The 13,704-nt window shown below is 43.8% G+C and overlaps 1 protein-coding gene across 4 annotated transcripts in view; it reads right to left on the bottom strand.

Moving 5' to 3' along the window:
- Window positions 1-13,704, bottom strand: part of cbfa2t3 (CBFA2/RUNX1 partner transcriptional co-repressor 3) — a 41,292-nt gene that overhangs the window by 14,432 nt on the left and 13,156 nt on the right. For all 4 annotated transcript variants that reach the window (XM_063881687.1, XM_063881685.1, XM_063881686.1 and 1 more), the window contains 4 exons: window positions 3,925-4,080; window positions 1,433-1,674; window positions 1,143-1,232; window positions 209-390 (listed from right to left, as the gene is read on the bottom strand). In XM_063881687.1, the coding sequence (XP_063737757.1) occupies window positions 209-390; window positions 1,143-1,232; window positions 1,433-1,674; window positions 3,925-4,080 (670 nt within the window). The remainder of the gene's footprint in view (window positions 1-208; window positions 391-1,142; window positions 1,233-1,432; window positions 1,675-3,924; window positions 4,081-13,704) is intronic.

The following is a 13,704-nucleotide window of genomic DNA, read 5'->3' as shown; positions in this document are numbered from 1 at the left end:
CCAGACAGCTGGCAGAGCCAACCTGGCATCGGGGCTGTCCAGACTTCCGCCTCCCGCACAGAAGATTTATAGCCTCCTCTTGTCGTTTGGCATTCTAAAATACCTTTAAATAAGTTGTATAAAACCGAGCTTCGGCAGGAGTTGACCAAAGTGTGTGCATATCCGCCCAGGTTAGTGTGTTTTTTTGTAATTAATAGAGATACGCTACCTGTCAGGGGTCCTTCTCTTGCCATGCTCATTCAACTCCAACATGATCTCGGAGGAGTCGAGTGGCGAGCTTGCATTGGCGTCCAGTAGAAGCTGCTCGTGTTGGGCCAGGTACTGAGCTGGAGTCTGCTTAGCCAACCTGGCACAGTGCAGCAACTCTCTCTGGAGCAGGGGCAGGTTTGCCTTTGGTAAAGAAGAGAGAGAAGACAGACAACTCTGGATTAAAAGAGAAATAAATTGTAGAAGGGAAGATATAGATTTATTGAGCCAATGTAAAAGTAAGGCAGAGTGTTAAATGGACAAGAGGTGAGCTAGAAAGTCATGCTGGAATAATAGATAGATGGAGTGAGAGTGAAATAATGCCAGATTAGAGCGAGAGAAAAAAGGAAGTGATAGATGAAGAGACAGGAGGAGATAAGAGAGGTCTCCTGACACCTTCCTCTGCCATGTGGCTCTCTCTCCCTCCAGGGTGTGTGTGTGTGTGTGTGTGTGTGTGTGTGTGTGTGTGTGTGTGTGTGTGTGTGTGTGTGTGTGTGTGTGTGTGTGTGTGTGTGTGTGTGTGTGTGTGTGTGTGTGTGTGTGTGTGTGTCAGTGCTGTCAAATAGCCCTCTCAGAACTGTCTGGTTGATAGAACGCAGCCATGGCTGTAATGTCCCAGATGTGGAGGCTCATCACATGCCATGGGGTCTGACACACTCAAAAACAACAATTGTGCGAACGGACAATCACAAGCACTCCTCAACATTTTCTACACTCAACACAGTAACAGTTTCCAATCAATACAAGGTTTCCTTTTTAGCCTCTCTACTGTATATCTGTTTGGAAGGCAGGAATATGAAGTAGCACCGAGGAAGGACATACATACATTGTCTGCACACACACAAACACACACAGTCCTGAACACTGGCCATATAAACATCAATCAGTAAATTTACCTTTAGGAAGGGAATGACGAACGGCCTCAGAGGGAAGTTGGTGGCCTCATGAAGTTTGGAGTGAAACTCTTCGATGGTGAGAGTGGAGTTCTGCCCAAAGACAATACGGAGGGTAAGCAAGAGATTCGCAAAGAGACAAATGTCCCCAATATTTTTTTAACTCGTAAATCCATGGTTCTTATCTTTTGTGCTCAATATATACAAATTAATTTTGGAGAAAACTGTATGCAATTTATAAATGAATAAATGTATATAAATGAGGGATTTTGGAAAGATTCTTCACAACTTACCACCAGCCCCAGCACAAGGCTGCGCACTCTCTCTCCGATCTCAGGCGATATGTCGTTGCCAAACTGCTGCAGTGTGGTCAGGAAGCGCTTCAGTTTGCAGAGCTGCCGGGCACCACAAGCTGGCGGGAGCTGTTGGTTGGAAAGCGAAGCCGTCGAAGACATGGCCGGTCCATTACTGAAGCCGTTAGGAGTGGACGGAGCACCGTTCAGCGACGTAGGAGAGTGGCTGCTTCCATTCAGCACTACAGATAATCAGACAGAAGGAAGAGACTATGTGAATTGGGTCAGTAGTTTTTGAGAGCCCTGGGGGCATCTGACAGATCTGGGGGCGTGATGAGGGCAGATGCACTTATATCCTGCTAATAGAGGAGTTTGTGGTAAAGATTAAATATTAGTAACACACACAAAAAACCTACATTTGAAGCCTGTCGTATGAGACGCACATCATGACTTCAGTGGTGCAATATTCTGCCAGTTGTATTGAGCCCTGTGAGTGAGTGTGTTTGTGTGTGTGTTTGCTGTAACCTCAGCTGTCTCATAAGTGGTACCATCTGACACCCCCATCCCCCTCCATCTCCCCCTGTATCAGTCTATTCCACTCTGCTCCTCACCCTCTACCCCTCTCCCCCTCACTCACTCACTCACTCACTCACTCACTCACTCACTCACTCACTCACTCACTCACTCACTCACTCACTCACTAGGACACAACTATAACAGGAACTTGTTAAAGAGGTGCCAAAAATAGTGCCGTGGCCTGTGTTACTTTTATCCCAATAGCAGGTGTGTAGCTAAATCTGGCCCTACACATGTCCACCAGCTGAAAGTAGATTTGCAGCTTTAAGGTTTAGAATAGACTCAGCACTCAGATATTTATAATCACTCACATATTCCTTGTATTGCCGGCACAATCAAACTCACAAATAACTCACACACACACGTGCAAATGCATGCTAAGTACATATTACATTTACGTGAGAAAATATAAAGTTATTTAGTGAAATGTTCTACTCTTTTTAAGCATGATGTGTATCGTCAGTGTGAATGTTATTTGGGTTTGAATGACAATTGATGACAAATTGTAACAGATGTATTTCTCTTTAATCAAACTGTATAGAAATGTACCCATACATTAATGATTGCATTTCATTATGGCAGCATATGAAAGCACTTAAACTACATTCAAACTATCATTTTATAAGCACTGAAGCGACTTCATTTCATTCAAAATGTATTCAAAGAATTTCGCAATGAGCTATTGTTGACTGCAGTACTATGTTTTGTAAACATACATGAAAACAACACTATTTACAGTTTGCGTGCCAAATAAGTCAAGTTATGCGGGTCTTCTTGACGTGCTTGTTGCTTTAATCTTTAGTTCGAGGGCCTGAACACATATGGACTAACCCATGTGATCCCAACAGGCAGCACTTGTGTTCTGGTTTTAGAGGAGGGAGAGAGCTACACTTCTGGCCGCCCGCCACAACAGGTGAAACAACATGGCCTGTCATTGCTATATAGGGAAGAAAGTAGTCTATACACTGCAACGCCACCCTAGCCCTCGTCGCCCAACCAGCTGGTAAACAACACGGACACACATGACCACACAATGCCACAGCCGCACTCGCACATGCGCTCAAAGACACTTGTCCCACTAGCAAGGGCATTCTACAAACCAGAAGACACACACAAGGATAGATGCTTGCAGAGACACACCTGACACACAAGTGACTCCAACACTTGTTCAACAGGGAAGAAACACATATTTGAAATGTCTCTCCCTTTACACAAGCATATAAAGTGTTCATGATAGTTGATGTAAGAGAGTCAAATGGCTGTGTGGTGCAATGTAGATTCCCTGCAGTTTCAGAAGTGTATTCAATTGTGTCATTTATTACAGACTGATGAGTGAATCCTTTTAGTTTAGCCTGTAGCAGAGCTTAACAACACAGTGAAACCTTGTCAGTATAAAATTATTCATACAAGTTTACTTTCAAAGCAAATGTAGGATCATTTTGAAAAAAAGGGGGCAGTTGTTAGTTGAAAATTGGTGGGAAAAACGGGAGAGTGAGACTGCGAAAGACAATGTGGAATCAAACCCTGGACATAGTGATCACTGACAGTATCTTAACCTCTGGGCCAATGGTTACCTCAATATTGCACAGTCTTCATCTAGACAAAACACTAGGATATGCATGTCAGGTATGTAGAGAAGGAGTGTCAAAATCAGTGAAGAGTTAGATCTGTTTCAGCGATGGGTTGCTGGTTAAGCAGGTCGTCCCGCTCACTGTTTTTCTCACACCTGTCTGGCTAACAACTGTTTCAAAGGGAACATGTATCTATCTAGCAATACTTAGGAAAAAACAACTGTTTGTGTTAAGGTAAAGTTACACTTTAGATAACACATTTGGACTATAGCCACATGTTTAACAGCATAAAGTGAACCATAAAGTGTCATTTATCACAGAAAATAGTAATGAAAGGCTCCTTACTTGATTTACTGGTAGCAGGGGTGTATGAAGCATTACGATTGGATGCCTGGCTAACAGCCGGGGGTGGAGGAGGCATGGTGGGTGGGGTGGATCTGGGCTGGGTTTTCACATCCGCAGGTGAATCTGGCATTGTTCCAACCTTCTGCACTCTGCTACCTGCCATTTGAAAGAGGGAGAAAAAAAAAGAAGAGGATCATAAAGATGGAGCTCCAGTATGAAAAAAAAACTATTGACAAAGTGGAGACAGCTGGTTAAGGAGGAGACCACTGACACTTTCACCTGGGAAACATCGATTGTTTCCTTAAACCAGAAGCCCCATGAAAACAGCCAAAACAAATCAATGCAGGGAGTGGAAATGAATCCAAACTTCCATTGTGTCTCTCTTGTTGGAGATTCATGGGCCTGGGAGACATACAGTAACACCTGCTCACTCGCTCAGCTGCTGCTGACTGAACCCCCCCTCTCTCTTCCCTCTCTCTCTCTTACACACATACACTCCATGTAGCTCTGACATCCCAATCAGTGCCCCTCCACTGTAACCTCCAACCCCCAGACACACACACACACACACACACACACACACACACACACACACACACACACACACACACACACACACACACACACACACACACACACACACACACACACACACACACACATATTCACATGCACACACTCTTCCCCGCCTGTCCCCTCTCGTCCCGTAGTTCAGACAGCCGGCTTGACAGTCAGTGACAAGTGCAGCTGGATCTGCTGCTGTCCATCACTGTGGTCTGGCTTTCAGCAGAGCGCCGTCCTGCTACCAGAAGCTTCACTGTCCTCTGCCAGACACCCTGCCAGTACCAAACAAGGCAACCCGGGGCTCTGTTGCGTGAAGTGTAAGGATGGTGGGACATGAGAAGAAAACATGACACGGATGTTCTGGAGGTCACAAGTGTGTGAGGACTGTGGCCTTACATTGTGTGTGTGGCAGAGGGACTCATGCAGTCCATTCATACAGTTTATTTTTGTCTTGCACACAACTGCATACACAAGTCTGACTGTGAATACACAAACAGCAGGTCTGTTTTTTTGTGATGTATATGTTGACTGTCTTTATGTCTATGTCTGTGTGGCGATGCAGCTGCTGGAACCAGATCTTTCTGCAATGTAAACCTGAGCTGGGAGGTGTGATGACTTTTGCAGCATGTGAGAAGATAGCTTTAGAGTAGGTGTACATGTGTCTAACTGGAAGGAAGCGCAATTAATGCGTGCATAGCAATAAACAATTCAATATACAGCCCCGTTTACATCTTAGACATTAATGTGTGTATTTTTGCACTACCACCATTAAGTGTAGTAAACCAATGCATTTATAATCTAAGATATTTTATGCACCAGCAAAGCAGATGTAAACAACATTATAGACTTTATGTGGCATTCATTGATCCCCAATAAATCGCTTCTCTCAGTTTTTTTTCCTTCTCTTTTTTACCTGTCTCTCAATGTTTTACAGAAAAACAACCTTGATCTGATCTCTTAAATATGGAACCCAAACAAAAGGCTTATTTCACATTTCATATTGTCATGTGCACACAGTAAAGGACTCTGCCTGGGTTCTGTCTGAGACTAGGCTTCTGCAATAAACACACGGAAAAAGGTAGAGATGCAACTGATCATTTTTATTATCGATTAATCTGCAGATTATTTGATTAAATAATTTACTATATAGTCTATAAAATATATATATGGTTTTGTCCATAAAGAAAGTAAATATTAACTTAACAATCAAATAACGAAAAACAGCAATTCATCTAATTTGAGAGGCAGGAATCAGAGAATATATTGCCTCTTTTTTATTATTTGTGCTGAATGTCAATAAAAAACGTGTTCAATAGACCAATGTTTCCAGCTCTAAAGAGGGGTTAATATAATCAGAGATAACAACTTGTCATACTAATAATAAAAATGTCAAGCCTTTTAAACATCAGAACAATTATTTTACAGCTTTAAATCTATTCTAGTCCCTAACTAACAATAATAATCACTTTTAAATAAAGTTTTTTTTTAATTTATTTCACTCCTTATGAGCAAAATATGAACCCAGTGTTTTCCTCCACAGGACTCCTGCCTCAGTTGGCCTCGGCCCTTGGTGTTAGCCTATTTCTGAGAGCTCATGTAGACGCGTTCAACAGCTGGTGTCTGTATTTAAAGAGTGCCACTCTGGAGTGTGGTGCACGAGGGCCATTGACACAGTGATCCTCAAGAACACGAGGGGCACTCCGCTGTTTTCCCCATGCCAGACGCACTGAACACAAACACAAGGTTGTAGATAGAGGCAGATGGGGAGTTCTGGTATAAATAGATGCAGCCATTTTCTTTTAAGATCTCCTAAACACACAAACAAACTCTCTGTGATGCTAAATTGGTGGGCTGCTTCCTGTAGAGAGGCAGCCATATGTTTCAGTAAACCTCCTCTTTGATCAAATTTACTGTGCCACTGTATGCAGAGTGTACTGCAGGACTAAGTTATAGAGGGTAGTTTATTTCCCATATTGTGAAGTCTGAGGTTACACTCAAATGAACAAAACTGAGCCCACGTGTGATCGAAAGATCAAGAGGGTGATATAAAATGTTGTGTTTACATCACAGCTATTTTTGTCTCTTCTTTGAGGGGAGAGGAGAGGAAGATAAGGGGACGTGCTGTCTGTCTGCTCCCACCATGGGATTATGGACAGCTGTTTAATCTGACCAGCTACAGGGACAGGGCACACACATACACACTATGCTCTGGATTTCACTTTAATACATCAGGAAGTCTGCTAGGTCTGCAACCCCGGCCGGTGCCATCTGTGCTCCCATTGTGCTTTGTGCTGAAGGACGAAACACTCACACCGAGAGAAGTACGAATATAGAGGGATTGGTATATCAGGTAAAACAGACCAGTGGTTAAAGTTCCAGGTATGAAGCGTACACATGCTCCTGTCTGCAAGCTCTTTCACCCCACAGGTTTTTATCAGGCTCTCTGAGAAGAGCCACTTTGGGATCAATACAGCTGAGAATACATCTGCTCAGGATACAGATACTTCCCAGACATTCACTATTCAGTATTGGCCTGAAAATAAAAGAATACAATTCTTCTTTTCTGCTGCCTGAACTCTGAACAGCTGTATGTCTGCACATTTGACATAATCAGGGCTAAAAGATTGCTCACCAAAGAAACAGTCTGCACTCTGAGTTCTAAAAATGTTCTCTGTCTTCTACTCTCTCATTGTGCCATGATGAAACAAGATGAAAAACAATTCACTGAGAGACACACAGAACCACAGATCATGAACTTTACAACTGTAAACACGCTCACACGCAGTGGTTTGTCAAACTTTCTTTTGGGGTCTCATTATAGATTTAGGACAATTGCCTTCATTAAACCCATCAAAAGAAACAATACAGAGAAAAATAACGTCATGTCAAGTCATTAAAGATACAATTTGATCTCATTTCACATTGGCATCTGTCCTATTGTTGACTGTATGCACATCTGTATGCATGTTTGCCTGTGCTTCCTCTGGAAATACAGCTGCAACTTATTAGCTTTAGCTAACCGCTGCACAACAGTCCCCTTAAATCCCCCGTATATTCAATCTCTTGTACTCCACAGAGACTCTCGTCAGTGACCACATAGCCCTAAAACTCTCCCTCTGTCTCTCGCTCCTTACATCCCTCCCTCCCACTGTAATTCCCCATGTCTCTAGGAATGCTGTTGTTTTTAATTTCTCCCAGCTGCTCTGGCTGGCTGCCCGGCCGCCTGCCTTCCCACATCTGTTCCCTATCAGGCCGCTGAGGAGTCCACACAAACAGAGCCTGAGCCCCTGGCCCCCAGCCTCCCACCAGGCCTTCGTATCAAAACATGAGGATTGTAGCCCTGGACCTAAGACGTGGGGATACTGCACCTAAAGCATCCTCCACTTTCACACTAAGAGCCAAAATGTCATTAAAAGAAAAAGACTGCTGACATCAGTAACACACATACTGTAGGTGCACACACCAATCCTCCTCTAACCTAGAGCAATCTACAAAAACGGATTATTTTACATCTGATACTATAATCTGATATATACCTTCCTAACAGTGGGAAGTCTGAACTCTGCCACAGGTATCATGTGTTTTTGTGTAAGCGTGTGTGTGTGTGTGTGTGTGTGTGTGTGTGTCGGTGTGTCGGTGTGTCGGTGTGTGTGTGTGCGAGAGTATATTTGCGTGTCAGCACACAGCCTGCTTCTGCAGACGGATCCCAGACTCCACTTCATCTTGAGCTGATTTAGAGTTCAGAGGCTTTAAAGCCCTCACTAATGACAGGGTGGGAGACAGGCCGGTACAGTGCATTCACACACAAGCACACACATACGCGTACACAAATAGATACACAAATGTATGCACACATGCTCACAAGTTTACCAAATGCATATGCTCATGCTGCGGACAAAAACACATATTTTTCCCTATGTTACTTGAGATTCCCTGTGTTAGAATATATGCAGTGCCGGCTGAGCAAACATGTTGAACAAAAAAACAAACTGCTGGTGTGGGGGGGGGGGTTCTCCTTAATAAGCACTGACAAAGCCCTCATGTCTTTGATCAGGTTACCATGAGCAAACCTTTGACAAGTCAACAGATTTAGGTCAAAGCTTCAACATTTTCTTTAAACTGGGTGAACTGGTAAGAAAAACAAAGATAACTTGAGGACAGGCAGGGAGTGGGGATGGATTAAAGTCAATTTATCCCAGGCTAGACGTGCTAAGGGTGGAGAGGAGTTGTACTTCTGTGTCTCTGAGCTGCAGGGATCCTGTCACACAGTGCTTATATCTGTGAAAGCTGTTATTGATGTAATTGTATTGAAGTTCTAGCGACCATCTGTTCTCCTTTGGGAGGGCCTGGCTCCTCTCGTCGGCAGTGAAGTGGTTATGTGCAGCATATCACTGCTGCCGACGTGCTTGCAGAGAAAAAACTTCCTTTTCAGATTTTCCCAACGGCTGCTAATAAAATCCAGATGCTAGACTGGAGCTGTTTCTGCCTGGCTCCCTCACCGCTCCCTCCTCCTTCTATCCGCCCTCTCCATCTTCTTTCCTTCTACATATCTTAGTCCCCCCTCTCCCCCTCCTCCTCTCCTGTCCTTACACATTGCTAATCATTTATTTGCTCTTTTCATCTACCTCTCCTCTTTTTGCTCGATTCACCCTCCTCAATTCATCCATCCTCGCCTCCCTTTTTTCTCCAGCCACAAACTCGGAGTCATTCCTAAATAAAGGAAAGTATTTGTGACATTCGGCCGAGGCGGCTATGCCAAGAACAACTCCAGAGCTAGCCAGACACATCTGGAGTGTGTTAGGACTGTACTGGGCACTGGTACCAACACTGGCTATCCCACCATACATACACACACATAATGTGGTCACAAATACCGGACCATAGGAGTCATACACAAACTAGACTGCATACATTTGAACAGTAACTACTTTGTTGTTTTCCTCTCACATTGCCAACTGTAATTCTGGTTGCTCGCCAAACAACCCAACAGCTGTATGCATGAGTTCTCTGATGTACTTGTTCCTGCGTTGTTTACTCGTCCTCAGCAGCAATAATGGAATATGCATTTTTTGTCCATAATTGAGCAAGTACATGACTGCTTTTGTATTCTGTGTATATTCTTCGGCATATGTAATGTGCTTGTATATGTTCGTGAGTGTCTACGTGATTGTGTGTGTGGCTCCAGGGTCTTTGTGTGAGTGGAGTTGAACACCTGAACATCAATAACTGTCATGTGCGCCACCTGGGACCCCACAGCCAGCTTGCACCATGGGCACACAGCCATCACCAGCACAGCTGCCACAGAGCATGAGAGATATGGGGGAGGAAGTAGGAGACAAGAAAGAGAAACACACACAGCTATATGAGGGGGTGAATGTGCATTCACATCTGGGAATGGGTCAGAAAAACAGAAAGGCTTGAGCAGAGAGAGAAGGATTAACATGTAGCCTCTGCTTTGCATGATAACTCTCCTTTGTTTCCTCTCATTCAAATCTTCTTTCCATCATCCTGTCAGCCATGCGCCAAATTTTGCCAGCTGAGAGCTCAACCTCAGGCAGCCACTTTTCAAGGTCAGATCACATTTTCTATCGTCAGTCCTCTTTCAGATGAGTTTAGTTAGTAGGCTCCTTTAAACAAGACCTCATTCATCTTAATATCCAGTACACTGTTGATACACTGGTATGAAACAGAGTTCCGCATTAGCATAAAACATTGCCTGTGTGTAGGACTTAAGCTTACTAAATTGAACTGGCGCTATCTTTGACCTGAAACTTTTTGCTTAGTTTTATTTCATCTGTATCTCACCATGTAATGAGACACATTGGCTAAACTTTCCCCTTTTTCTTCCTCTTATTGAGAATTGAAACTGCACAGTGGAATACGGATGATCTGCATAGCAAGAGAGAGAAAAAGAGGAAGATTTAATTCTTATAGTTACATTTGAAAATAACAATGAACACTTAAAAAAAGCAATAAGAGTTACAAAGAAAACAGGTTTGAAAATTGTCTCTGTCATCCCCTGTCAGAGGATGTTTACAATGAGTGCAATAAATAAGCTCCCCGATCCAAACACCTGCAACCTCACCCAGCACCAATTAGCTCATCAGGCTTTTAATTACTCTGTTAATTGCATACAGGCAGCATGAAGGGCAGCCTGGGAATAGGGCAAGGGGGGCCTCCTGAGGACCCAACCTGACAAGCCTGACAAACAAAGAGAAGCTTTTCCACCAACAGCAGCCACAACAGAGCAACTCTGGAGGCTGGGAGGAGAAACAAAACAGGAGACAATCGCTCCAAGTTCCTCATCATCAGCACTGTAGCACCAAGTGATAACAAATGCTGTTTTGATCAGTTTGGCATGGAGACTTGAGAGGGACTGGGGAGAGCAGAGACAGCAGAAGAAGTTGAGAAAGTAAAGGAGCAGTGCCATGTAAAGAAAGTAGTTCATACATCTGTTAGCGGCAACACTACATCTGGATTAGTTCATATTGGTCACGGGGGAAGCGAGAGGGGGGTCTGTTGGGGTTGGAGGGGCATTTAAGAGGAGCAAGCGTGGGAATGTCCCACTGTTAAGTTTAGGGCATGTAGGCTTATTGTATTTGTGGGAGAGTTAGGCTGGAGTCTCCACAGAGTGACCGGTCTGTCATAGAGCTCTGCAATAACACAAACATCCTCTCAACAGTGCACACACACATACACACACACACACACACACACACACACACACACACACACACACACACACACACACACACACACACACACACACACACACACACCACTTGCATCTGACAATAGAGAGAATTTATTATTTTTTAACCCAGTATTTTCTTTTAAGCTCATGTTATTTAACATTAATGCCTCATCCTTAGCAAATGTCTTTATTGATCTGTTAGCGTATCAGTCTGACTGCCTGTATATCTCCCCCTCACAGCAGATGTCCCTCAGTTTCTTCCAGGAGCAGTGTTTGAGGAGGTGTATCCAGGAAACAGTGGCCGGCGCTCACTTCCTGTGTGACAGGTGTGCGATGGAGGCCTGACAGCTGCTGTCCTGCTCTCTCTTTCCCTCTCTGTCCTCTCTCCTGTTTCTCCCTCTTTCCAGCCAGCTGCAGCAGAGAGCAGCTCTGTTTGTTCTTACGTCACCGCTGCTGCCTGCTGATTTATGGAGCACAAAAGACTTAGAATTGACCCTGGCAACACACACACATACACACCACGGCAACTGCAGCATCTCCGTCCTTCTTCCTTAATAAACCCAGACACATCTTTACGTGTGCATGTGTGTGTACGTGTGTGTGTTAAACTGAATGTGAGAATAGTAGCTGCCGATTTCTCTCCACGGCTCCCACTTTTATTCTTTGTGCATTGTTAAAAACCTGACACTGAGCTGTCACTTAGAGTTAAGATAGGAAAACAAACAGCAGATTAGTCATTCTCCTGCTTGATGTCATGTATTTCATTTCATTCAGTGTTAAATGTCTGCTCTGTCACTATGGAGCTGTCAGCACTGACAAAACTGTCTGTAGCTTGAACTGCTCCCCAGCCTGCCAGCACTCTCATAGCTCTTCATTTGGCCTGCAGGCACAGTAACAATAGCTGCTGACATTAGCCAGGCATGGTTAGGGTGTTCTGTATTATCCTGCAGGACCCCATAGGATTCACAGACAAACACATACACACAAACAACTGGGAAACCGAAAGGGGTGGAGGAAGGAGGGCACTATGTGACAGGTTCGAGGGAAGGTTTGACAGTTTCTCCATTTAGCCTACAGCCAGCTCATGCTGGAAGCTGCCGCAAATAAATACCAGTTACTCCTCTGGGACACCAGCCGACTACGGGACGCCACCACCAAAACAGAGTGAGGGGATGGAATAAGAGAGTGACTATGGTGCCAATAACATGCTGATTATCTTAATTAATCGGAGATTAAAGTGACCAACTGTCAAATCATGGCCAGAGTAAGTAGCCAGCCAACAGTGCCACTATAAAGGAATGGTTCTTCGTTGGACTATAAGAACTTTGAGAAATTATATGAGAATATATGGTATGATCATTTTAATTGAATTTGAAGGTTTTCATTAACATTGTCATTAAAAAAACACAAATTAGGAAATTAATTAAATGTGTTTAATGACAATTCCTTTGATACTTGATGATATTTTGCATTTTGTTTTGCATGTGATATACATTTAGTTTGTGAAATGATAAGGCAGGGCAAAAGGGATATCTATTCTAACTTTACTTCTATCCCCTTTCACAAGGTGATTCTATTAAATATAAGTCTGTGTTCTCAAACATAATTGCAACACACCTGTTCATCTGAAAGTCTATATGTAGAGACCTTTCCTTCAATTATAACTAACAGAGTTCAGAGCTTTAATGGGATGATTTTTCTCAGAGGTAGCACTTGAAAGATGGAGAGGAAAGCATCAAACACAACCCTACAACCTGCTGAGACTGCTAATGACTTCAAATGCCAGGCGATAACTCGCTCCTCAAAGTGACCACTGCTCTTTGACACATCAAGAAAATCTCTGGCCCTTCTCTTTCTGCACTATAAAGCTTAAATATGTATTTCCTAGAGAAATGTACACAGGCGCTACTTTTATCTCAGGGGTTGAAGTTTGTGTGTGTGTGTGTGTGTGTGTGTGTGTGTGTGTGTGTGTGTGTGTGTGTGTGTGTGTGTGTGTGTGTGTGTGTGTGTGTGTGTGTGTGTGTGTGTGTGTGTGTGTGTGTGTGTGTGTGTGTTTGTGCAGAGAGAGACAGGGAGGCAGCGGAAGGAAGGCTGGAGCTGAGATTAAGGTCTGTACAACTGGTAACACAACGGCACTCAGTGGCTCAGCCTCCCATTTGAAGAGAGACGGAACCATCTGTGTGGCACAGGATCTGTTTCCAGGAGATAACGGCTTTTTTAATTTCACAAATACTGTACACCGAGGGAGAAAAAGAGAGGAAAGCGAATGAGAGAGACGTGCCTTCCTTCCCAATCTCTGCCTGCATGCTCCTTTGCAACACGCACTTTCCCAGACATCCAGAGAAGACTGCTTTGGAGTGGAGGCCTTAATACATTAGTCTGTGTTCCTTTGTGCTTGTTTACTTCCCGCCTGTGATAAAGGCCTTGCGGTGTAGGGAAGAGGGAAAGGGAGGGATTCAATATATCAGGTAGCAGTGATAATATGAACCTTTTTCTCTGCTGACCTGTCCGTTTAGCTTGAT

Source organism: Eleginops maclovinus, chromosome 4 (assembly GCF_036324505.1).
Source record: "Eleginops maclovinus isolate JMC-PN-2008 ecotype Puerto Natales chromosome 4, JC_Emac_rtc_rv5, whole genome shotgun sequence".
Taxonomy (NCBI): Eukaryota; Metazoa; Chordata; class Actinopteri; order Perciformes; family Eleginopidae; genus Eleginops; species Eleginops maclovinus.
This window is presented reverse-complemented; position numbering and strand designations above follow the sequence as displayed.